General features: G+C 39.5%; 1 protein-coding gene across 1 annotated transcript; it reads right to left on the reverse strand.

Annotated features, from left to right (window-relative positions):
* Positions 1-24674: 24674 nt before the first annotated feature.
* LOC123949712 (olfactory receptor 52L1-like) lies at positions 24675-25670 on the reverse strand. Its single transcript, XM_046017292.1, is given in 1 exon segment — positions 24675-25670. A coding segment is annotated over 1 exon segment (996 nt).
* Positions 25671-26921: the final 1251 nt, after the last annotated feature.

The following is a 26921-nucleotide window of genomic DNA, read 5'->3' on the forward strand; positions in this document are numbered from 1 at the left end:
GAGGTGAACCATAAGAGACTATGGACTCTGAAAAACAACCTGAGGGTTTTGAAGGGTCAGGGGTGGGAGGTTGGGGGAACAGGTGGTGGGTAATGGGGAGGGCACGTTTTGCATGGAGCACTGGGTGTTGTGCAAAAAGAATGAATACTGTTACGCTGAAAAAATAAATAAAATGGAAAAAAAAAAAAGAAAGCCACTGATTTCTGTACATTGACTTTGTATCCTGCCACGTTACTGAATTGCTGTATGAGTTCTAGTAGTTTGGGGGTGGAGTCTTTGGGGTTTTCCATATAAAGAATCATGTCATCTGCGAAGAGAGAGAGTTTGACTTCTTCCTTGCCAATTTGGATACCTTTTATTTCTCTTTGTTGTCTGATTGCCGTTGCTAGAACTTCTAATACTATGTTGAACAAGAGTGGTGAGAGTGGTCATCCTTGTCGTGTTCCTGATCTCAACGGGAAGGCTGCAAGCTTTTTCCCATTGAGGATGATATTTGCTGTGGGTCTTTCATAGATAGATTTTATGAAGTTCAGGAATGTTCCCTCTATCCCTATACTTTGAAGCGTTTTCATCAGGAACGCATGCTGGATTTTGTCAAATGCTTTTTCTGCATCAATTGAGAGGACTATGTGGTTCTTCTCTCTTCTCTTTTTGATGTGTTCTATCACACTGATTGATTTGCAAATGTTGAACCAACCTTGCAACCCAGGGATGAATCCCACCTGGTCATGGTGGATAATCTTTTTAATGTGCTGCTGGATCCTGTTTGCTAGGATCTTGTTGAGAATCTTTGCATCCATATTCATCAGTGATATTGGTCTGAAATTCTCCTTTTTGGTCGGGTCTTTGCCTGGTTTGGGGATCAGGGTAATGCTGGCTTCATAAAAAGAGTCTGGAAGTTTTCCTTCTGCTTCAATTTTTTGGAACAGCTTCAGGAGAATTGGTGTAATTTCTTCTTTGAAAGTTTGGTAGAATTCCCCAGGGAATCCGTCAGGTCCTGGGCTCTTGTTTTTTGGGAGGTTTTTGATCACTGCTTCAATCTCGTTACTAGATATCGGTCTATTCAGGTTGTCAATTTTTCCTGGTTCAATTTTGGGAGTTTGTAGCTTTCCAGGAATGCATGCATTTCATCTAGGTTGCTTAGCTTATTGGCATATAACTGTTGGTAATAATTTCTGATGATTGTTTCTATTTCCTTGGTGTTACTTGTGATCTCTCCCTTTTCATTCATAATTTTATTAATTTGGGCTTTCTCTCTTTTCTTTTGGATTAGTGTGGCCAATGGTTTATCGATCTTATTGATTCTTTCAAAAAACCAGCTTCTAGTTTCATTGATACGTTCTACTGTATCTCTCGTTTCTACCTCATTGATCTCTGCTCTAATCTTGATTATTTCCCTTCTTCCATGTGGAGTTGGTTTGATTTGTTGTTGATTCTCCAGTTCTTTAAGGTGTAGAGACAGCTGGTGTATTCTGGATTTTTCAATGTTTTTGAGGGAGGCTTGGATGGCTATGTATTTCCCCCTTAGAACCGCCTTTGCTGTATCCCATAGGTTTTGGACCGAGGTGTCTTCATTCTCATTGGTTTCCATGAATTGTTTAAGTTCATCTTTGATCTCCTGGTTGATCCAAGCATTCTTAAGCAAGGTGGTCTTTAACTTCCAGGTGTTTGAGTTCCTTCTGAACTTTCCCTTGTGATTGAGTTCCAGTTTCAAAGCATTGTGATTGGAGAATATGCAGGGAATAATGTCAGTCTTTTGGTATCGGTTGAGTCCTGCTTTGTGACCCAGTATGTGGTCTATTCTGGAGAAGGTTCCATGTGCACTTGAGAAGAATGAGTATTCTGTTGTTTTAGGGTGGAATGTTCTGTATATGTCTATGAGGTCCATCTGGTCCAATGTGTCATTCAATGCTCTTATTTCTTTATTAATTTTCTGCTTCGATGATCTGTCTATTTCTGAGAGATGCGTATTAAGATCTCCTACTATTATTGTATTCATATCAATATGACTCTTTATCTTGATTAATAGTTTTCTTACATAATTGGGTGCTCCTATATTGGGGGCATAGATATTCACAATTGTTAGATCGTCTTGGCGGATAGTACCTTTAAGAATTATGTAGTGTCCTTCTGTATCTCTGACTACAGTCTTTAGTTTAAAATCTAATTTATCTGATATGAGAATCGCTACTCCGGCCTTCTTTTGAGGCCCATTGGCATGAAAGATGCTTCTCCATCCCTTCACTTTCAGTCTGGGTGTATCCTTAGGTTCAAAATGGGTCTCTTGTAGACAACATATGGATGGGTTCTGTCGTTTTATCCAATCTGCAACCCTGTGTCGTTTTATGGGCGCATTTAGGCCATTCACATTGAGAGTGATTATTGAGAGATAGGTTTTTATTGACATCGTGTTGCCTTTGAAGTCTTTCTGTCTGTAGACTGTTTCTATATTTCTGTTCAATGATATTCTTAGGATTTTTTCTCTTTTATAGGACCCCTCTTAATATTTCCTGCAGTGTCGGCTTGGTGGTTGCAGTCTTTTAAGCCTTGCCGGTCTTGGAAACTCTTTATCTCTCCATCCATTTTAAATGTCAGTCTTGCTGGATAGAGTATTCTTGGTTGCATGTTCTTCTCATTTAGTACTCTGAATATATTTTGCCAGCCCTTCCTGGCTTTCCAGGTCTCTGTGGAAAGGTCTGACGTTATTCTAATGGGCTTTCCTCTGTATGTAAGAAGCTTCTTTGTCCTAGCTGCTTTTAAGAGGGTCTCTCTTGAAACATAATTCCCCATTTTAACTATAAGGTGCCGTGAGGACTTTCGAGAATCTAAAATCTTGGGAGGAAATCTTTCTGCCTCTAGTATATGAACATTGTTTCCATTCGTGAGATTGGGAAAATTTTCATAGACAACTTCTTCCACTATATCTTCTAGACTTCTTTCTTTTTCTTCCCCTTCAGGGATTCCAATAATTCTGACGTTGGAACGTCTCATGGCATCGTTTATTTCCCTGATTCTGTTTTCGTGGCTTCTGAGCTGTTTGTTCCAGGCTTCCTCCTGATCCTTTCTCTCTATCTGTTTGTCCTCCAGATCACTAATTCTATCTTCTGTCTCAGTTACCCTAGCTTTTAGGGAATTTAGATTGGATTGGAACTCATTGAGAGCATTTTGAACATCATCCCTGGTGGCTTTCAGTTCTGCCCTAACATTGTGAACATCATCCCTGGTGGCTTTCAGTTCTGCCCTAATCAATTCTGTTTGGTCATCCATGGCTTTCTCCAACCTAGCTATTGCCTGGATAATTGTTAGTCTGAATTCCTTTTCTGACATATTGTCTATGTCAATAGCCATTAGTTCTGTTGCAGAAGGCCCATCCTCTGTATTTTTCTTCTGTTGGGTATTCCTCCTCCTCGTCATTTTGGTAAGAGATGACTAAACAGATGCAGCTGGACTTATCGATTGTGGTGCAGTCAATGTGCACCCTGGAACGCTTCTGTGCAATCAGGATTCCCCACCCAAATGAGAGAAAAAAGAAAAGAAAAAGAAATAGAGAAGAAGAAAGAAAAAAAAAGGGGAAAGAAAAAAGGAAAAAAAAAGAGAGAGAGAGATAGGAAAAAAAGGGAAGATACAAGAGAAGGCTCAGCCCAAATGGGCCACAAGGTAAGATTTGTGGAGTATACAAACAAAAACAGACAGACAAAAAGAGTGATAAAAGTATATGACAAGAGAAAAAAATATGCATATATAAGCAAAAAAAAGGGAAAAACCTCCTCAGAAAGAACCCCACGTATAAGATTTATATATTATCAGGACAGACACAAATTCACAGAAACACTGACAGAAGGAAAAATTGGGAGAATGGTTATAGATTCTCAGTGTGGGTGAGGAAGGTTATTTTGATTCTTCCTGAGGGTATCTTGATGTTTTTGTTAAGGGACTCAACTTTCCTAAGTTACAGGGGGATTAGAAACTGGTTTGCCTATAGGGGTAGCATTGATTGGGGAAAGGGCATTACCTTGAAGTTTAACTCTATATGTATAGTAGAAAATAAAAATTAAAAAAAGAATAAACTAGACTAAACTAAGTTAAAATTAAAAAAGAATTAAAAAAATAGAAAAACAAAAGAAAAACACGGGTGTATGTATCAAAAAGTTCAGGTTAGAAGGTTATTAAAGAATTTGATGTACTGGACATCTCGGTGTGATGGTAAATAGGTTAAAAAATTATTTGTTTGTATAAAAAAAAAGAACCAGAATATTGGTAAAGAGTTAAAAATAAAAGTTGTATTTATGAAGTAGTGGTGGTTGTTCTCTTGTAGTCTTTTTTTTTTTTTTTCTTCCTTCCTGGTTGGTTTTCTGGGGGAGGGGCCTGCCACGTGGGTTTTCAGACAATGATGTTCCCTGAGTTAGGTCCTCCCACTCCCCTCAAGGGGGTGAGCTCTTTTTTTTTCAGGAAACTTTTTTTTTCAGCCTTTTGTTCTCTGGGGGTTTTTATGTTCTTTCATCTGCTTTCTCTCGCCTTGACAGCTTTTGATGGTTTTTGGAGGTTTAGAGGAGAGCAAACAGCACCCCAACCTCCCTCTCAAAGAGAAGCCTCAGACTGTTTTGCAAAAGCTGCTGGCAGAGTTGGTTCTGAGTCACTGTCCCTGGGGATGCAGGAGCTCCTCGTTGTGCCCAAAACCAGGGCAGCGGTGGCTGTCTAGGCAGCTCCAGACCGCCAGAGAGGTTCCGAGCAGAGATCGCGCACTGAGATTTTCCCGAGGTCCCGGGCTGGGAATGTCTGGTTTTTCCGGCTGCCAGAGCTCCAGGCTAGCGCCTATGAGCACCTATCCCAAGGGAGGGTGTGGGACGCGCGCGTTTCAGGATTGCCGTCTGGCCAGGCTCCCAGCCCCTCACGGGAGCCAGACCCCACTCGTTCTCGGGCGCGCTGGGATTCAGGCACACTGGCAGCTCAGGGACGGAGACCTGATTTCTCCGCCGCACTCTCTCTGGCTCCGCGCCAGGGGAGGCTGTCCTGGGTCCGAGGACTTAGGTCCCTGACCCTAACCGCCCAGGTTCCCACTATTACCCCCCCTCCCCCCGCGATCCTTTGCTGTTTGTGTTTTGAGTGCTTTCAACCAGACTCCAAGTTAATGCTGGTCCCCAGACGCAGAGCACTCTCGTGTTGGGGTATTACTTTCCAATCGGTCACCTCTGGTGGCTCCGCCCCCCTTTTGTTTATCTTCCGATATCAGTCTGATGCTCCCAGTCTGCTTTACCTGCCACTGGCATCTTCTGTTCCAGTAGAGATCCAGACGTGTATAATTCTGATCTCAGGCTGATTTCATCGGTGGTCGGAGTTCTTTGGTAGGTAATCAGCTCACTTTAGGGTACAGGTTGAAATGGTGCCTCCTCCTACTTCCCCGCCATCTTGACTCCCACATCTTCTTTTTTTAACATTTTTTCCCTTATTTCTTTTTTCTTCTTTTTTAATTAATTATTTTCAGAGTACCAAGATTCATTGTTTTTGCACCACACCCAATGCTCCATGCAATACATGCCCTCCCTATTACCCACCACCTGGTTCCCCAACCTCTCACCCCCGCCCCTTCAAAACCCTCAAGTTGTTTTTCAGAGTCCATAGTCTCTCATGGTTCATCTACCCTTCCAATTCCCTCAACTCCCTTCTCCTCTCCATCTCCCCATGTCTTCCAGGTTCTTTGTTATGTTCCAGAAATAAGTGAAGCCATATGATACTTGACTCTCTCTGCTTAACTTATTTCACTCAGCATAATCTCTTTGAGTCCCTTCCATGTTGCTACAAAAGTTGGATATTCATCCTTTCTGATGGAGGCATAATACTCCATCCTGTATATGTACCACATCTTCCTGATCCATTTGTACGTTGAAGGGCATCTTGGTTCTTTCCACAGTTTGGCAACCATGGCTATTGCTGCTATAAACATTAGGGTACAGATGACCCTTCTTTTCACTACATCTGTATCTTTGGGGTAAATACCCAGTAGTGCAATTGCAGGGTCATAGGGAAGCTCTATTCTTAATTTCTTGAGGAATCTCCACACTGTTCTCCAAAGTGGCTGCACCAACTTGCATTCCCACCAACAGTGTAAGAGGGTTTCCCTTTCTCCACAACCTCTCCAACACACCTTGTTTCCTGTCTTGCTAATTTTGGCCATTCTAACTGGTGTCAGGTGGTATCTCAATGTGGTTTTAATTTGAATCTCCCTGATGGCTAGTGATGATGAACATTTTTCATGTGTCTGATAGCCATTTGTATGTCTTCATTGGAGAAGTGTCTGTTCATATCTTCTGCTCATTTTTTGGTATGATTATCTGTTTTGTGTGTGTTGAGTTTGAGAAGTTCTTTGTAGATCCTGGATATCAACCTTTTGTCTGTACTGTCATTTACAAATATCTTCTCCCATTCCGTGGGTTGCCTTTTTGTTTTGTTGACTGTTTCCTTTGCTGTGCAGAAGCTTTTGATCTTGATGAAGTTCCAAAAGTTCATTTTCACTTTTGTTTCCTTTGCCTTTGGAGACATATCTTGAAAGAATTTGCTGTGGCTGATATCGAAGAGTTTACTGCCTATGTTCTCCTCTAGGATTCTGATAGATTCCTGTCTCACGTTGAGGTCTTTTATCCATTTTGAGTTTATCTTTGTGTACGGTAAGAGAATGGTTGAGTTTCATTCTTCTACATATAGCTGTCCAGTTTTCCCAGCACCATTTATTGAAGAGACTGTCATTTTTCCATTGTAACTTTTTTCCTGTTTTGTTGAAGATTATTTGACCATAGAGTTGAGGGTCCATATCTGGGCTCTCCACTCTGTTCCACTGGTCTATGTGTCTGTTTTTATGCCAGTACCGCACTGTCTTGGTGATCACAGCTTTGTAGTAAAGCTTGAAATCAGGTAAAGTGATGCCACCAGTTTTGTTTCTGTTTTCCAATATTTCCTTAGCAATTTTGGGTCTCTTCTGATTCCATACAAATTTTAGGATTATTTGCTCCAGCTCTTTGAAAAATACCAGTGGAATTTTGATCAGAATGGCATTAAAAGTATAGATTGCTCTAGGCAGTATAGACATTTTAACAATGTTTATTCTTCCAATCCAAGAGCATGGAAATATCTTCCATCTTTTTGTGTCTTCTTTAATTTCTTTCATGAGTGTTCTGTAGTTCCTCAAGTACAGATCCTTTACCCTTTTGGTTAGGTTTATTCCCAGGTATCTTATGGTTCTTGGTGCTATAGTAAATGGAATCAATTCTCTTATTTGCCTTTCTGTATTTTCATTGTTAGTGTATAAGAAAGCCACTTATTACTGTACATTGACTTTGTATCCTGCCACATTACTGCATTGCTGTATGAGTTCTAGTAGTTTGGGGGTGGAGTCTTTGGGGTTTTCCATATAAAGAATCATGTCATCTGCGAAGAGAGAGAGTTTGACTTCTTCCTTGCCAATTTGGATACCTTTTATTTCTCTCTGTTGTCTGATTGCTGTTGCTAGGACTTCTAATACTATGTTGAACAAGAGTGGTGAGAGTGGGCATCTTTGTCATGTTCCTGATCTCAACGGGAATGCTGCAAGCTTTTTCCCATTGAGGATGATACTTGCCATGGGTAGATTTTATGAAGTTCAGGAATGTTCCCTCTATCCCTATACTTTGAAGCGTTTTCATCAGGAACGGATGCTGGATTTTGTCAAATGCTTTTTCTGCATCAATTGAGAGGACCATGTGGTTCTTCTCTCTTCTCTTATTGATTTGTTCTATCACATTGATTGATTTGCGAATGTTGAACCATCCTTGTAACCCAGGGATGAATCCTACCCGGTCATGGTGGATCATCTTTTAGTATATGTGCTGCCGAAGCGAGCACAATGGTGGATCATCTTTTTAATGTGCTGCTGGATCCTGTTTGCTAGGATCTTGTTGAGAATCTTAGCATCCATATTCATCAGTGATATTGGTCTGAAATTCTCCTTTTTGGTAGGGTCTTTGCCTGGTTTGGGGATCAGGGTAATGCTGGCTTCATAAAAAGAGTCTGGAAGTTTTCCTTCTGCTTCAATTTTTTGGAACAGCTTCAGGAGAATTGGTGTTATTTCTTCTTTGAAAGTTTGGTAGAATTCCCCAGGGAATCCGTCAGGTCCTGGGCTCTTGTTTTTGGGGAGTTTTAGATCACTGCTTCAATCTCGTTACTGGATATTGGTCTATTCAGGTTGTCAATTTCTTCCTGGTTCAATTTTGGGGCAATTCATGGAAACCAATGAGAATGAAGACTCTTCGGTCCAAAACCTATGGGATACAGCAAAGGTGTTTCTAAGGGGGGAATACATAGCCATCCAAGCCTCCCTCCAAAAAATTGAAAAATCCAGAATACACCAGCTCTCTCTACGCCTTAAAGAACTGCAGAATCAACAACAAATAAAACCAGCTCTACACTCAAGAAGGGAAATAATCAAGATTAGAGCAGAGATCAATGAGGTAGACACCAGAGATACAGTAGAATGTATCAATGAAACTAGAAGCTGGTTTTTTGAAAGAATCAATAAGGTCGATAAACCATTGGCCACACTAATCCAAAAGAAAATAGAGAAAGCCCAAATTAATAAAATTATGAATGAAAAGGGAGAGATCAAATCTAACACCAAGGAACTAGAAACAATCATCAGAAATTATTACCAACAGTTATATGCCAATAAGCTAAGCAACCTAGATGAAATGGATGCATTCCTTGAAAACTATAAACTACCAAAATTGAACCAATGCTCTTATTTCTTTATTGATTTTCTGCTTCAGTGATCTGTCTATTACCAAGAGAAGTGTATTAAGATCTCCTACTATTAATGTATTCATAGTAATATGACTCTTTATCTTGATTAATAGTTTTCTTATGTAATTGGATGCTTCCATATTGGGGGCCTAGATAGTTACAATTGTTAGATCACCTTGGTCAATAATCCCTTTAAGAATTATGTAGTGTCCTTCTGTATCTCTGACTACAGTCTTTAGTCTAAAGTCTAATTTATCTGATATGAGAATCACTAACCTGGCCTTCTTTTGAGGCCCATTGGCATGAAAGATGCTTCTCCATCCCTTCACTTTCAGTCTGGTTGTATCCTTAGGTTCAAAATGGGTCTCTTGCAGATAACATATGGATGGATCCTGTCGTTTTATCCAATCTGCAACCCTGTGTCATTTCATGGACGGATTTAGGCCATTTACATTGAGAGTGATTATTGATAGATACGTTTTGATTGATATCTTGTTACCTTTGAAGTCTTTCTTTCTGTAGATTGTCTCTATATTTCTGTTCAGTGATATTCTTAGGATTTTTTCTCTTTTAACCCCCCCCCCCCCCCGTTAATATTTCCTGCAGTGTTGGCTTGGTGGTTGCATAGTCTTTTAAGCCATGCCAGTCTTGGAAACTCTTTATCTCTCCATCTTTTTGAATTTCAGTCTTGCTGGATAAAGTATTCTTGGCTGCATGTTCTTCTCATTTAGTACTCTGAATATATTTTGCCAGCCCTTCCTGGCTTGCCAGGTCTCTGTGGAAAGGTCTGACGTTATTCTAATGGGCTTTCCTCTGTATGTAAGGAGTTTCTTTGTCCTCACTGCTTTTATGAGGGTCTGTCTAGAATTGTAATTCTTCATTCTAACTATCAGATGTTGCAAGGACTTTCGAGAATCTAAAATCTTGGGGGGAAACTCTTCTGTCTCTAATACATGAACATTGTTTCCATTCGTGAGATTGGGAAAATTTTCATATACATGTTCCACTATATCTTCTTGACTTCTTTCTTTCTCCCTCCCTTCAGGAATTCCAATAATTCTGATGTTGGAACATTTCATGGCATCATAAATTTCCTAGATTCTGTTTTCGTGGCTTCTGAGCTGTTTGTTCCAGGCGTCCTCCTGATCCTTTCTCTCTATCTGTTTGTCCTCCAGATCACTAATTCCATATTCTGTTTCAGTTACCCTAGCTTTTAGAGAATTTAGATTAGATTGGAATTCATAGAGAGCATTTTGAACATCATCCCTGGTGGCTTTCAGTTCTGCCCTAACATTGTGAACATCATCCCTGGTGGCTTTCAGTTCTGCCCTAATCAATTCTGTTTCGTCATCCATGGCTTTCTCCAACCTAGCTATTGCCTGGATAATTGTTGGCCTGAATTCCTTTTCCGACATATTGTATATGTCAATAGTCATTAGCTCTGTTGCAGAAGGCCCATCCTCTGTATTTTTCTCCTGTTGGGCATTCCTCCTCCTAGTCATTTTGGTAAGAGTTGACTGAATGGATGCAGCTGGATTTATCGATTGTGGTGCAGTCAAGGTGCACCCTGGAATGCTTCTGTGCAATCAGGATTCCCCACCCAAATGAGAGAAAAAAGAAAAGAAATAGAGAAAAAAAAAGAGAGAGAGAGAGAGAGAGGGATAAATTGGAAGATAAAAGAGAAGGCTCAGCCTTAATGGGCCCCAAGGTAAGATTCATGAAGTATACAAACAAAAACAGAGAAACAAAAAACTGATAAATGTATATGACAAGAGAAAAAATATATATATAAAAGAAAAAAAGGTAGAACCTCGTCAAAAGGAACCCCAAGTATAAGATTTATATACTATCAGGACAAACACAAATACACAGAAACACTGGCGGAAGGAAAAGATGGGAGAGTGGTTATAAATTCTCAGTGTGGGCGAGGAAGATTATTTTGATTCTTCCTGAATGTATCTTGACATCATTGTAAAGGGACTCAACTTTCCTAAGATAAAGGGGGATTAAAAATTGGTTTGCCTATAGGGGTAGCCCTGATTGGGGAAATGGTATTACCTTGAAGTTTAACTCTATATGTATATTAGAAAATAAAAATTTATAAAGAATAAACAAGACTAAACTAAATTAAAATTAAAAAATATTTTGGGGCGCCTGGGTGGCTCAGTGGGTTAAGCCGCTGCCTTCAGCTCAGGTCATGATCTCCGGGTCCTGGGATCGAGTCCCGCATCGGGCTCTCTGCTCAGCAGGGAGCCTGCTTCCCTCTCTCTCTCTCTCTCTGCCTGCCTCTCTACTTGTGATCTCTCTCTGTCAAATAAAAAAAAAATATTTTAAAAATAGAAAAGCAAAAGAAAAACACGGTGTATGTTTCAAAAACTTCAGGTTAGAAGGCTATTAAGGAATTTGATGTACTGGACATCTCACTGTGATGGTAAATAGGTTAAAAATTATATGTATAAAAAATGAACTAGAATAGTGGTAAAGAGTTAAGAATAAAAGTTGAATTTATGAAGTAGTGGTGGTTGTTCTCTTGTCGTCGTCTTCTTCTTTTTTTTCCTTCCTTCCTTCCTTCCTGGTTGGTTTTCTGGGGGAGGCGCCTGCCTCGTGCTTTTTCAGTCAATGATGTTCCCTGAGTTAGGTCCTCCCGCCGCCCTCAAGGGCCTGGGCTCTGAGGAAACCGGTTTTTTCAGGCTTTTGTTCTCTGGAGGTTTTTTTTTTTCTTCCATTTTATTTATTTTTTCAGCGTAACAGTATTCATTCTTTTTTTTTGTAGTTTTTTTTTCCATTTTATTTATTTTTTTCAGCGTAACAGTATTCATTCTTTTTGCACAACACCCAGTGCTCCATGCAAAACGTGCCCTCCCCATTACCCACCACCTGTTCCCCCAACCTCCCACCCCTGACCCTTCAAAACCCTCAAGTTGTTTTTTCAGAGTCCATAGTCTCTTATGGTTCGCCTCCCCTTCCAATTTTTTTTTTTAATAAACATATAATGTATTTTTATCCCCAGGGGTACAGGTCTGTGAATCGCCAGGTTTACACACTTCACAGCGCTCACGATAGCACTTACCCTCCCCAATGTCCATAGCCCCCTCCCCCTCTCCCAATCCCACCTCCCCCCAGCAACCCCCAGTTTGTTTTGTGAGATTAAGAGTCATTTATGGTTTGTCTCCCTCCCAATCCCATCTTGTTTCATTTATTCTTCTCCTATCCCCCTACCCCCCCATGTTGCTTCTCCATGTCCTCATATCAGGGAGATCATATGATAGTTGTCTTTCTCCGATTGACTTATTTCACTAAGCATGATACGCTCTAGTTCCATCCACGTCGTCGCAAATGGCAAGATTTCATTTCTTTTGATGGCTGCATAGTATTCCATTGTGTATATATACCACATCTTCTTGATCCATTCATCTGTTGATGGACATCTAGGTTCTTTCCATAGTTGGGCTATTGTAGACATTGCTGCTATAAACATTCGGGTACACGTGCCCCTTCGGATCACTATGTTTGTATCTTTAGGGTAAATACCCAGTAGTGCAATTGCTGGGTCATAGGGTAGTTCTATTTTCAACATTTTGAGGAACCTCCATGCTGTTTTCCAGAGCGGTTGCACCAGCTTGCATTCCCACCAACAGTGGAGGAGGGTTCCCCTTTCTCCACATCCTCTCCAGCATCTGTCATTTCCTGACTTGTTAATTTTAGCCATTCTGACTGGTGTGAGGTGATATCTCATTGTGGTTTTGATTTGTATTTCCCTGATGGCAAGTGATGTGGAGCACTTTTTCATGTGTCTGTTGGCCATCTGGATGTCTTCTTTGCAGAAATGTCTGTTCATGTCCTCTGCCCATTTCTTGATTGGATTGTTTGTTCTTTGGGTGTTGAGTTTGCTAAGTTCTTTATAGATTTTGGATACTAGCCCTTTATCTGATATGTCGTTTGCAAATATCTTCTCCCATTCTGTCAGTTGTCTTTTGGTTTTGTTAACTGTTTCCTTTGCTGTGCAAAAGCTTTTGATCTTGATGAAATCCCAATAGTTCATTTTTGCCCTTGCTTCCCTTGCCTTTGGTGATGTTCCTAGGAAGACGTTGCTGCAACTGAGGTGGAAGAGGTTGCTGCCTGTGTTATCCTCAAGGATTTTGATGGATTCCTTTCTCACATTGATGTCCTTCATTCATTTTGAGTCTATTTTTGTGTGTGGTGTCCAATTTCATTTTTCTGCATGTGGCTGTCCAATTTTCCCAGCACCATTTGTTGAAGAGTCTATCTTTTTTCCATTGGACATTCTTTCCTGCTTTGTCTAAAATTAGTTGACCATAGAACTGAGGGTCTATTTCTGGGCTCTCTGTTCTGCTCCAGTGATCTATGTGTCTGTTTTTGTGCCAGTACCCTACTGTCTTGATGATGACAGCTTTGTAATAGAGCTTGAAGTCTGGAATTGTGATGCCACCAACTTTGGCTTTCTTTTTCAATATTCCTTTGGCTATTCGAGGTCTTTTTTGGTTCCATATACATTTTAGGATTTTTGTTCCATTTCTTTGAAAAAATGGATGGTATTTTGATAGGGATTGCATTAAATGTGTAGATTGCTTTACGTAGCATAGACATTTTCACAATATTTGTTCTTCCAATCCAGGAGCATGGAACATTTTTCCATTTCTTTGTGTCTTCCTCAATTTCTTTCATGAGTACTTTATAGTTTCTGAGTATAAATTCTTAGCCTCTTTGGCTAGGTTTATTCCTAGGTATCTTATGGTTTTTGGGTACAATTGTAAATGGGATGGTCTCCTAAATTTCTCTTTGTTCTGTCTTGTTGTTGGTGTAGAGAAATGCAACCGATTTCTGTGCATTGATTTTATAACCTGACACTTTACTAAATTCCTGTACAAGTTCTAGCAGTTTTAGAGTGGAGTCTTTTGGGTTTCCCACATATAGTATCAGATCATCTGCAAAGAGTGATAGTTCGGCTTCTTCTTTGCTCATTTGGATGCCTTTAATTTCCTTTTGTTGTCTGATTGCTGAAGCTAGGACTTCTAGTACTATGTTGAATAGCAATGGTGATAATGGATATTCCTGCTGTGTTCCTGAGCTTAGAGGAAAAGCTTTCAGTTTTTCTCCATTGAGAATGATATTTGCAGTGGGTTTTTCATACATGGCTTTGATAATATTGAGGTATGTGCCCTCTATCCCTACACTTTGAAGAGTTTTGATCAGGAAGGGATTCTGTACTTTGTCAAATGCTTTTTCAGCATCTATTGAGAGTATCATATGGTTCTTGGTCTTTCTTTTATTAATGTATTGTATCACATTGATAGATTTGCAGATGTTGAACCAACCTTGCAGCCCTGGAATAAATCTCATTTGGTCGTGGTGAATAATCCTTTTACTGTACTGTTGGATCCTATTGGCTAATATTTTGGTGAGAATTTTCACATCTGTGTTCATCAAGGATGTTGATCTGTAATCCTCTTTTTTGATGGGATCCTTATCTGGTTTTGGGATCAAGGTAATGCTGGCCTCATAAAATGAATTTGGAACTTTTCCTTCCATTTCTATTTTTTGGAACAGTTTCAGGAGAATAGGAATTAATTCTTTAAATGTTTGGTAGAAGTCCCCTGGGAAGCCATCTGGCCCTGGGCTTTTGTTTGTTTGGAGATTTTTGATGACTGTTTCAATCTCCTTACTGGTTATGTGTCTGTTCAGGTTTCCCATTTCTTACTGGTCCAGTTGTGGTAGTTTATATGTCTCTAGGTATGCATCCATTTCTCCCAGATTGTCAAATTTATTATCATAGAGTTGCTCATAGTATGTTCTTATAATTGTTTGTATTTCTTTGGTGTTGGTTGTGACCTCTCCTTTTTCATTCATGATTTTATTTATTTGGGTCCTTTCTCTTTGATAAGTCTGGTCAGGGGTTTATCAATCTTATTAATTCTTTCAAAGAACCATCTCATAGTTTCTTTGATTTGTTCTACTTTTTTTTTTTTTGTTTTCTATTTCATTGATTTCTGCTCTGATCTTTATTATTTCTCTTCTGCTAGGTTTAGGCTTTCTTTATTGTTCTTTCTCCAGCTCCTTTAGGTGTAGGTTTAGGTTGTGTATTTGAGACCTTCCTTGTTTCTTGAGAAAGGATTGTAGCGCTATATATTTTCCTCTCAGGACTGCCTTTGCTGTGTCCCACAGATTTTGAGTCATTGTGTTTTCATTATCATTTGTTTCCACGAATTTCTTCAATTCTTCTTTAATTTCCTGGTTGACCATTCATTCTTTATAAGGATGCTGTTTAGTCTCCATGTATTTGGGTTCTTTCCAAATTTCCTCTTGTGATTGAGTTCTAGCTTCAGAACATTGTGGTCTGAAAATATATAGGGAATGCATATTTTGATCAATGCTTTTGATACCAGTTGAGACCTGATTTATGACCCAGGATGTGATCTATTTTGGATAATGTTCCATGTGCACTAGAGGAGAATGTGTATTCTGTTGCTTTGGGATGGAATCTTCTGAATATATCTGCAATGTCCATCTGGTCCAGTGTGTCATTTAAGGCCTTTATTTCCTTGTTGATCTTTTTCTTGGATGGTCTGTCCATTTCAGTGAGGGGAGTGTTAAAATGCCCTACTATTATTGTATTATTGTTGATGTGTTTCTTTGATTTATTAGTTTATATAGTTGTCTGCTCCCATGTGAGGGGCACAGATATTTAAAATTGTTAGATCTCCTTGTAGGACAGACCCTTTGAGTATGATATATTGTCCTTCCTCATCTCTTATTATAGTCTTTGGCTTAAAATATTATTGATCTGATAGAAGGATTGCCACCCCAGCTTTCTTCTGATGTCCATTAGCATGGTATATTTTTTTCCACCCCCTCACTTGAAATCTGGAGGTGTCTTTGGGTCTAAAATGAGTTTCTTGTAGGCAGCATATTGATGGATTTTTTTTCCCATTCTGATACCCTGTGTCTTTTGATTGGGACATTTAGCCCATTTACATTCAGGGTAACTATTGAGAGATATGAATTTAGTGCCATTTTATTTCCTGTAAGGTGACTGTTACTATATATTGTCTCTGTTCCTTTCTGATCCACTACTTTTAGGCTCTCTCTTTGCTTAGAGGACCCCTTTCAATATTTCCTGTAGAGCTGGTTTGGTGTTTGCAAATTCTTTCAGTTTTTGTTTGTCCTGGAAGCTTTTTATCTCTCCTTCTATTTTCAATGATAGCCTAGCTGGGTTTAGTATTCTTGGCTGCAAGTTTTTCTCATTGAGTACTCTGAATACATCATGCCAGTTCTTTCTGGCCTGCCAGGTCTCTGTGGTAAGTTTGCTGCCAATCTAATATTTTTACCATTGTATGTTACCTATTTCTTTTCCTGGGCTGTTTTCAGGACTCTCTCTCTGTCGCTAAGACTTGTAAATTTTACTATTAGGTGATGGGGTGTGGACCTATTCTTATTGATTTTAAGGGGGGTTCTCTGCACTTCCTGGATTTTGATGCTTGTTCCCTTTGCCATATGAGGGAAATTCTCTACAATAATTCTCTCCAATATACCTTCTGCTCCCCTCTCTCTTTCTTCTTCTTCTGGAATCCCAATTATTCTAATGTTATTTCATCTTATGGTATTACTTATCTCTTGAATTTTCCCCTCGTGGTCCAGTATTTGTCTCTCTTTTGCTCAGCTTCCTTATTCTCTGTCATTTGGTCTTCTATATCACTAATTCTTTCTTCTGCCTCATTTATCCTAGCAGTAAGAGCCTCCATTTTTTATTGCACCTCATTAATAGCTTTTTTGATTTCAACTTGGTTAGATTTTAGTTCTTTGATTTCTCCAGAAAGGGCTTTTATTTCTCCAGAGAGGGCTTCTCTAATATCTTCCATGCCTTTTTCGAGCCTGGCTAGAACCTTGAGAATCGTCATTCTGAACTCTAGTTCTGACATATTACCAATGTCTGTATTAATTAGGTCCCTAGGCTTTGGTACTGCCTCTTGTTCTTTTATTTTGTGATGAGTTTTTCTGCCTTGTCATTTTGTCCAGATAAGAATATATGAAGGAGCAAATAAAATAATAAAAGCGTGCCAAAGACCCCAGGAAAATGTGTTTTAACCAGATCAGAAGAGACCCCAAATCATGGTGGGAGGGAGAAAGAGGATAGAAAAAAGTTCAGGAAAAAAAAATTAAAAAAAGAAAACAAATAAATAAAAAATATAAAAAAGAATATATATATATATTTTATATTATATATGTAACATATACATATTATATATATATATTTTTAATATCTATTTAAAAATATATATTATACATAAAATATATATATGAAAATATATATTTTATATAATATTTTTTATTTTATATTTATATATATGTGTGTGTATATATTAGACTGGTGTCTAGAACAGGTTCATCCACTTAATTTTGGGAGTATTTTGGTCTCTTAGAAGAAACTACCTCCCAACATTCTAAAGAATGACAAACATATATAAGGGTAAACACAATCAAGGGATGGAATATGCCTATAAAGATGAAAAAGAATTTTTTTAAAAATTTCTAAAAAAGGAGTTGATAAAGTAAATTGGTTGGGAGAGTAAAAAAAAAAAGAAAGTGGAGAGAATTTGTTCAGGCTGGAGACTAGAACAAGCCTGGCACTAGATTTAGGGTATATTTTCATCTATTAGAAGAAGTTGTACCCCAAATCTTTTAGAAGAAAAAACCCTATGTGTATACAAAAAATAAAGTTCGATAAAATGAAGGATAAAATATGACTATAATAATGAAGTTTCAAAAAAGTTTATTATTATTATTTTTTTAAGGAAAGCTATTGTTAAGATAAACTAGGTAAAAAACATTAAAAGAGGAAAGGGTAAAAGTTAAAAAAATTAGCAGAAGGAAAAAAAGTTAAAAAAATTAATTAACTGCAAGACTAAAGACTCATGGGGAGAAAGCCATGAATTCCATGCTTTGCTTTCTTCTCCTCTGGAATTCTGCTGTTCTCCTTGGTAAGTGAACTTGGTCTTGGCTGGATTTCTTGTTGATCTTCTGGCAGAGGGACCTGTTGTAGTGATTCTCAAGTGTCTTTGTCCAAGGTGGAATTGCACCACCCTTACCAGGGGCCAGGCTAAGTAATCTGCTTGGGTTCACTTTAGGGAGCTTTTGTTCTCTGAATGCTTTCTGTACAGTTCTGGAGGATGGGAATGAAAATGGCAGCCTCCCCATCTCTGGCCCAGAGGAGCTGAGAGCTGGGGACCCCACTCCTCAGTGCGCCCTTGGAGAAAAGTGCTCAATCACTCCTGTCTCCCTGGCCTCCAGCCATGCTCTGAGCTCATCCAGCCTGTGACCAAGCTTCTTTGTCTGTGGCACATAGCTCCGCCTGGAGTCTCTGAACCCCACAGATCCCTGAGCTCTTCCAGAGGAGTCTCCCTGGATCTTGTGGGGACCCCACTCACAGAGCAGTGGTCTGTGCCACGGATTACGGTTCAAGGTAACCCCGAGTTGAGAGCTCACTCCTCCACTCTGTCTCTGTAGCCGGCTTCCCCACTCTAATACCTGCAAGCTCTGCGACACTCAGACACCCCTGATCCTTCTGTGACCCTGCAGGACCTGGGGCCATGCTGACCCCGCATGGGCTTCACCTCAGTTTAGCCTCTGGAGTGATGTCCCTCAGTGGAGCAGACTTTTAAAAGTTCTGGTTTTGTGCTCCATTGCTTGCCGGGAGCCAGACCCTCCCCCTGTGGTCTATCTTCCCGTTGCTTTGGATTTACTTCTCTGCTGGTCCTACCTTTCAGAAAGTGGTCAATTTTCTGTTTCTAGAATTGTTGCTCTTCTTCTCTTCCATCTCCTGTTGGATTTGTAGATGTTCACAATGGATTGATAAGCTATCTAGCTAATCTCCTGCTACCTGATGTCGTCTCAGCCTGCTACTTCTCTGCCATCTTGACTCCTCCCCAATACCTGGATTTCCTTTTTTATGGCTAAAAAATAATCTAGTGTGTGTGTGTATATATATTATATGGAAAACATATATTGCACAATATAGCATGCACACATACATATGTGTGTGTATATATATATGTGTGTGTGTATACATACACACACACACACAATTTGCTATTCATTCACCTGTTACTCATTCATCTATTGAGGAACACTTAGGCTATTGCCATGTCTTGCTATGATGAATTATGCTGCAATGAACCTAGGGATGCAGATATCTCTTTGAGATACTGATTTCATTTCCTTTGGATATATGTCTAGATGTGGGATTGCTGAATCATGTGGTAGTTCTGCTTTTACTGTTTGAGGAACTTCTATGGGGCTTTCCATAGTAGCTGCACCAATTACAATACCCATTAACTTATTTTTCAATTCCCATTAACAGCCCAAAAGTGTTTCCTTTTCTGGGACACTTGAGTGGCTTAGTCAGTTAAGCATGACCTTGGCTCAGGTCATGATTCCAGCATCTTGGGATCAAGTCCTGCATCAGGCTCCTTGCTCAGTGGGGAGCCTGTTTCTCCCTCTCCTTCTGTTGCTACTGCTGCTTGTGTGTGCTCTCTCTCTCTCTGACAAATAAATAAATAAAATCTTTTTAAAAATGCTTCCTTTTCTCCACATTCTCACCCACACTTGTTATCTCTTGTCTTCTTGATGATAGCCATTCTAACAGATAAGAGGTGATACCTCATTGTGGTTTTGATTTGCATTTCTCTGATAATCAGTGATGTTGAGACCTTTCCATGCACCTGTTGGCCACTAGTAATGTCTATTCAGTTCCTCTGTCCAAGGCTAAGAATCTATATGCAGAAAACTATAAAGTACTCATGAAAGAAATTGAGGAAGACACAAAGAAATGGAAAAATGTTCCATGCTCCTGGATTGGAAGAATAAATATCGTGAAAATGTCTATGTTACCTAAAGCAATCTACACATTTAATATAATCCCTATCAAAATACCATCTACTTTTTTCAAAGAAATGGAACAAATAATCCTAAAATGTATATGGAACCAGAAAAGACCTCAAATAGCCAAAGGAATATTGAAAAAGAAAGCCAAAGTTGGTGGCATCACAATTCCGGACTTCAAGTTCTATTACAAAGCTGTCATCATCAAGAGAGCATGGTACTGGCACAAAAACAGTTCCTCTGTCCATTTTTAATCAGACTATTTTTTTTTCTATTAACTTGTATAAAATCTTCATATAATTTTGGACACCGGGGTGGCTCAGTGGGTTAAAGCCTCTGCCTTCGGCTCAGGTCATGATCCCAGGGTCCTGGGATCGAATCCTGCATTGGGCTCTCTGCTCAGCAGGGAGCCTGCTTCCTAGTCTCTTTCTGCCTGCCTCTCTGCCTACTTGTGATTTCTGTCTGTCAAATAAATAAATAAAATCTTAAAAAAAGAGATCTTCATATAATTTGTATAATAATCCCTTATCAGATATATGGTTTGCAAATATTTTCTTCAGTTCCAAAGTTGCTCTCCACTTTGTTGATGGTTTCCTTGCTATGCAGAAGCTTTGTGGTTTGATGTTCTACCACTTGTTTAGTTTGGACTTTGATGCTTTTTCTTAAGATATCAAATCCAAAAAATCATTAAGAATACCAAGGTCAAAAAGTTTACCTCTTCTGTCTCCTTTGAAGAGTTTTATGGTTTCATGTCTTGCATTCAGGTCTTTAATCTATTTTGAGTTGATTATTATGTATGGTGTAAGATTAGGTCCAGTTTCAGTCTTCTGCATATGGATATCCAGTTTTCCCAACTCTATATTGAAGAGATAATCCTTTTTCCACTGCATATTTGTAGTTGCCTTGTTCTAATTAAATTGTCTATATATGCATGTGTTTATTTCTAGAGACTCTATTCTGGTCCACTGATCTGTGTATAGGTTTTATGCCAATACCATATTGTTTTGATTACTATCAAAGCTATTACTATTACAAAACCATTAGCTTTGTTATATAGTTTGAAATCAAATAACTAAAGAGATACATAAATAATAATAATTCAATAAAATTTCTAGAATATGGGGAAATGTCCTAGGATTGGGTCAAACTTTCAAATATCTCTGGAATTTATAAATCTACTGCATTGACTTTATAGAAAAACCCAGAATGAAGAAATCTATAAACCAATGAACATATGTATGTGTGGAGGGTAGAATTATAAGTTAGGGGAAGGACTGGGGAAGTTAAAACTCAAGGCAGATGTGAAAAACATTCTTAGTAAGAGATTCAGGAATTGGGAATGCAAGCTGGTGCAGCTGCTCTGAAAAACAGTGTGGATGTTCCTCAAAAAGTTGAAAATAGAGCTATGCTATAACCCAGCAATGGTGCTACTGGGTATTTACCCTAAAGATACAAATGTAATGATCTGAATGATATGGAATGATGTCAATTAGATGCCCCCCCCCTTTCTTTCTAGTAACATGAACTGGGTAAAGCTTACAAGAGGATTGTCATGATTAGTAAAGTGCATCCTGTTTATATGTCATAATTAGTAAAGTGCACCCAAATGTTTATAGCAGCAATGTCCACAGTAGCCAAACTATGGTAAGTACCTAGATGTCCATCAACAGATGAATGGATAAAGATGTGGTATATAGATATACAATGGAATACTATGCAGCCATCAAAAGAAATGAAATCTTCCCATTTGCAATGATGTGGATGGAACTAGAGCATATTATGTTGAGCAAAATAAATCAGAGAAAGACAATTATCATCTGATCTCTCTGATATAAAGAATTTGAGAGGCAGGGCAGAGAGTTGTGGGGGATAAGGAGGGAAAAAATGAAACAAGATGGGTTAGGGAGGGAGACAAACCATAAGGGACTCTTAATCTCACTAAACAAACAACTGAGGGTTGCTGGGGGGTGGGGAGGTAGGGATAGGGTAGCTGGGCTATGGACATTAGGGAGGGTATGTGCTATGGTGAGTGCTGTGAAATGTGTGAGCCTGACGATTCATATACCTGTACCCCTGGGGCAAATAATACACTGCATGTTAATAGACTCTGCAAATTAAAAAAGAGAGAGAGATTCAAGAAATAATCCAAGTTTAGAATCATTAGAACTGATAACAGAAATTGAAAGCCATCCCTTAGTGACTTGATGAGGGAACTGTTCTTGTATTACCAGAGCAACTGGGTCAGTGCAGTCCTCTCTGTGCAAAATATGACAAGAAAAGTTAAGGCCAAAAGACAGTGTTAACATTAGGTTAAATGGATATAAGTTCAAACATTAAAATATTTTCATACTATTGATAAATGTTTAACATGGATAAGCAAGAAAATCAGGGAAGGCACAAATAAACAATGCTAGGAACAAACAGGGGATATATGGGGATATACTATAGCCAAAGTAGAAAATAAAATAGTAAGAAAATGACATTAACTTTTTCTGATAGTAAAATTGAATAAGTAAAATAAACAGATTTTTAGACAGATAAGAGATAAGAGATAGATAACAGATAAGAGCTGAAAACCTTTTCAAAAGGGAATTCTAAAAGACATCCTTCAGGAAGAACACATATCCTACTTGGATGGTCTGATAGGAAAAACATTTACTCCTTAGCCTATATGTTAGTCAGCTACAAAAAGATTCTCCCCGAACATTGTGGCTTAACCCAGATACAAGCTTCTGTCCTGGGTTTAAGTCAGGGTTGGTGGCCCAGATGGCATCGGGGACACAGGCTCTTCTACAGTTTTGCTCTGCCAGCTTCAGCACACATTTCTTTTTTTAAAAAAGATTTTACTTATTTATTTGACAGAGAGAGAGAGATCACAAGTAGGCAGAGAGGCAGGCAGAGAGGGAAGGGGAAGCAGGCTCCCCGCTGAGTGGAGAGCCCGATGCGGGGCTCCATACCAGGACCCTGAGATCATGACCTGAGCCGAAGGCAGCGGCTTAATCCACTGAGCCACCCAGGCGCCCCCAGCACACATTTCTATCTTTTTTTTTTCCCACTTAACTTAGTTCTCACTTATTTACATAAATTTACATTTCCAAATATAAATGTAATAAATTTATATTTTTATATTTATGAATTTACACTTTGAAAAAGTATTTGATAGCTAGCATTTGTTTTTCTTCTCTAATCCAACTGATGATAGTATAATAAAATTTGTATTCTTATTGCCTATAAGTTATTCTCCCAAGTTGTTTTGAATATGCCATAATTATATCTATATTTCTATCTTGTGGTCCAAGGAAGCTCTTCAGATCCCACAATCATACCCATATCCCAAGCATCAGCAAGCGATGTAAATGGGAGGAGAAAACAAACCGCTCCTTGGAATAACCTACCTAAACTAAGTACCTCTAGGGCCACGATGGTTTTTCTGTGGATGTGATACAACATAGAGCACAACCTGGGCTTCCCCAGGACAACTCACCAGAGTTCAAGTCCGGGCCTACAACCAAGCTGATGAGAACATGTAATTGCTCCTGCAATAAGAACTCATAGGACTTCTCCCTAATTCACCTACATGTGCCAAACAAACTGAAGACTTTATACTCTGTCTCTGTACCTGAAACTATTTATTAGGAGTAAAATTTATCAAGAAAGAAGAACATTAACACATCCAGTCCCTCCTTTCAACCACTGTGGAGTCCTAGGATAGGTCCCTCTCAACACCAGAGCACCTACAGCAAGGCAGCAATGGCTTGCATCTTCCAGGACTGAATAAAATTTGTTGATACTTAGAAATACAAAAGAGTTAAGCCATATTTTAGGGAAACATCCAACAAACAGGATGCACTTTACTATATGGCAATCCTCTTGTGAGCTTTACCCAGTTCATGTTACTAGAAAGGAAGGTGGGGGGCATCTAATTGACATCATTCCATATCCACATTTTAGGAAGAGAAATTCTTCTTCCAAGTGCCAAAACTACTTTTACATATATGAATAAAGTTGTGTTTACCAGTACCAGATTCTAGCACATTTTATAGTTAATAAATAATAATAATTACCTGGGTGTTCTGCTTTATTAAATTAAGGCTTATAAAACACACATATATTCAAAACTGGTCATATTCCTTCTTTATCCTCATCAAAAATATGAATAGATGAAAAATTCAAACAGAACTTCTTAAAAAGAAATTCACTCTACAACATACATTTCTGTCTTGAAAATAGTTTTGTATTTTATTTTTTTAAGAACCTATTATAGTGTCTCCCCAGTTAAGTTAATTTAAATACAAGACTGACAGTCATATTGTAACAAGAGGTGTTTTCTGACATATTGGCAGTATCAAATGATTTGAGAGGCTCTGTTGCTACACAGAACCTGAGTGACCTAGAGCTAATAGCACTAACTTAAAGAGTGTGAAGACACTCTAAAACCAAAGCCAAGCAAACACTGGGACTTCCCATTCCCTTGCCAGATGATGTTGTACACTTATTAGCTGAAGCCAGAAAAAAATGGCATATCCAAAGTTCTATCTTTCCTCCAGTCCACAAATCCCCTCAACACAGGAATAGGGAAATGTTGGGATTAAAAGCAAAAGCCAGGAGTGCCTGGGTGGCTCAGTAGGTTAAAGCCTCTGCCTTCGGCTCAGGTCATGATCCCAGGGTCCTGGGATTGAGACCCACATCGGGCTCTCTTCTCTGCAGGGAGCCTGCTTTCTCCTCTCTCTCTGCCTGCCTCTCTGCCTAGTTGTGATTTCTCTCTGTCAAATAAATAAAATATATTAAAAAAAAAAAGCAAAAGCCATAGGAAAATAATCACAACTCCAGCTCTCTTTGGTAAACAAATTAGTGATGGAGCCAAATGCCCAGCGGTGTTCTTTGCCATGAGACTAGCAGGACAGAAAGAACTTCTTACTGCAGAATGATCTCTATCCACAGAGCCTAGACGAGATAGAGACTCTTGGCTGTACCTTTGGCAGCAACCTCAGAAATAAATAATGGGGATGTGTTCAGATCTGCCTTTTCAGGGAGAAAACCCTCAGGACTCGCTGGCGGATCTGCCGGGTCTTCACCCCATAGACAAGAGGGTTGAGTGCAGGTGGCACAAGGAGGTAGAGGGTGGCCAGAAGAACATGAACATGGTGGGGTACATGGTGGCCAAAGCGATGAGTGAGGAAGGAGAACATCCCTGGAATATAGAAGATCAGGATGACACAAATATGAGACCCACATGTGCTAAAGGCCTTAAGACTAGCCTCACTCCCTGGTACCTTCAGCACAGTCTGAAGGATGAGACCATAGGAAATACCAATGGCCACAACATCTATCCCAACCACAAGCAGGGCCACCGCCAACCCGTAGGCTCGGTTCACTGTGGTTTCTGAGCAGGCCAGTTTTACCACAGCCATATGTTCACAATAGGCATGGCCTATGATGGTGGCCCTGCAGAAGATGAGTCTCTGCAACAGGATAGGGAAGGGGAGGAGGAGGAGCAACCCCCGTACCAGCACTGCCATCCCAATGCGCCCTATGATCCCTGGATGCAAGATGGTAGAATGGTGCAGAGGGTGACAAATGGCTACATAGCGATCCAGAGCCATGGCCACAAGTACACCTGACTCCATGGAAGAGAACGCATGGATGAAGAACATCTGGATCAGGCACACAGTGTACCCAATCTCATGGGCATGAACCAGGAGCACCGCAAGGGTTTTGGGCGCAGTGGAGGAGGCCAGCACCAAGTCAATGCCAGAGAGCATGGCCAGAAAGAGGTACATGGGCTGGTGCAAGGATGAGTCAGTCCAGATGATGAAGATGATGCTGACATTGCCCATTACAGCAAGGAGATAAAGGACACACAGTGGCAATGCTATCCAGTGCTGGCTTTCCTCCAAACCGGGGATGCCCATCAGGAAAAAAGAAGGATGGAGTGGCCTCCAGCTCGAATTACTAAGGGCCATCATCAATGGCTTGAACACAGAAGAGAGAAAAGAAACCTAAATCATGATCTCTCCATTCCTGGTGGGTTATCCCAGTGTCTAGATCTGGCTACCATCTTCATGAGAAGAAAGAAGCTGAAAGTGAAAACAAGCAAATAAAGTGAGATACAAAGAAGAGAATCCCTTGGTCTTGAGATAATGTCTTTAAGGTGAGACATCCACATGTCTGAACTACAATGGGTCTAGTTTCATTTACAGATAAGGGTAAACACGCTGCTTTTAGAGAGATGTTTAAAATCTACCATTCAATTACTTCTCACTTGGAATGTCCACTGGAAAGGATCTTCTGCAGCCCATCTTGCCATTGCTGAACACTGTAAATCAGTCTGTTCTCTTTAAATTATTCTCCCTCAGTTTCCATAACACAGAAGTCTACAGTTGTTCCTCCTATGTCTCCCACCCCCCCTTCCCCATCTACCTCTCCCTTATATGGTGTTGATTGCAGGGTCCCATCCTCTCCTCTCTTCCCCGTTCTGTACATTATCTCTGATTGAGTTCATCCATTTATTGATATTGTAACCAATTACATCCTTTAATTTCTTCCAAATCCAGGTTTCTGAGTCAAATAATTTCTGCAACCCAGATCTATTTTGCATTTATCTATACCTAAATATCTATGCCACACGCTCATGGAATTCAAGACTGAATTAACTTGCTTACTCTTCCCAAATCCACTCTACCTCCTTCATGCTCATAGCTTTGTGAGTTAAATCACTGTGTGTACCTATTCAACCCAATGTAGAAACCTGAAAGGATCCTTTCTCATTCTTGTATCTCCTCCCTTTTACTTGGGACCAGTTCCTTTTGACTACAGTTTAAACCCTTTTGACCCACTCATTCTTCTCACCCCGCAGTGTCACTGCCTAGTGCACACTCCTAACTTCTATCACCTGGATTATGTCCTTAGAACTCTCTGACTTTGATTTCATACCCTTCAAACCATCTCCATGTAGTAGGAGGGTTTTTTGTAACATAGAGATGTCATTTTCTCATTTCTGAGATTAAAACCGTTAGTCCATTAAATCCATGGAATAACGTCATACATTTAAGACTGGTGTACAAAATTTCAAAGGTTATCTCATATACATCACCTTAAATTAATTGTAGTTATCATTATTATTAACATTTACAAAAAACATTGCTAAATATGAGATTATGGCCTCTGTCCTTTTTACTTTGTCCATATGAATCTGTTTCTGTCTCAAATTTTTGCTGTTTATCTCTCACCATGAAGTCATGATGATTCAGTGTTCTTGA

The sequence above is a fragment of the Meles meles genome, chromosome 8, assembly GCF_922984935.1.
Source record: "Meles meles chromosome 8, mMelMel3.1 paternal haplotype, whole genome shotgun sequence".
In the NCBI taxonomy this organism is placed as follows: domain Eukaryota; kingdom Metazoa; phylum Chordata; class Mammalia; order Carnivora; family Mustelidae; genus Meles; species Meles meles.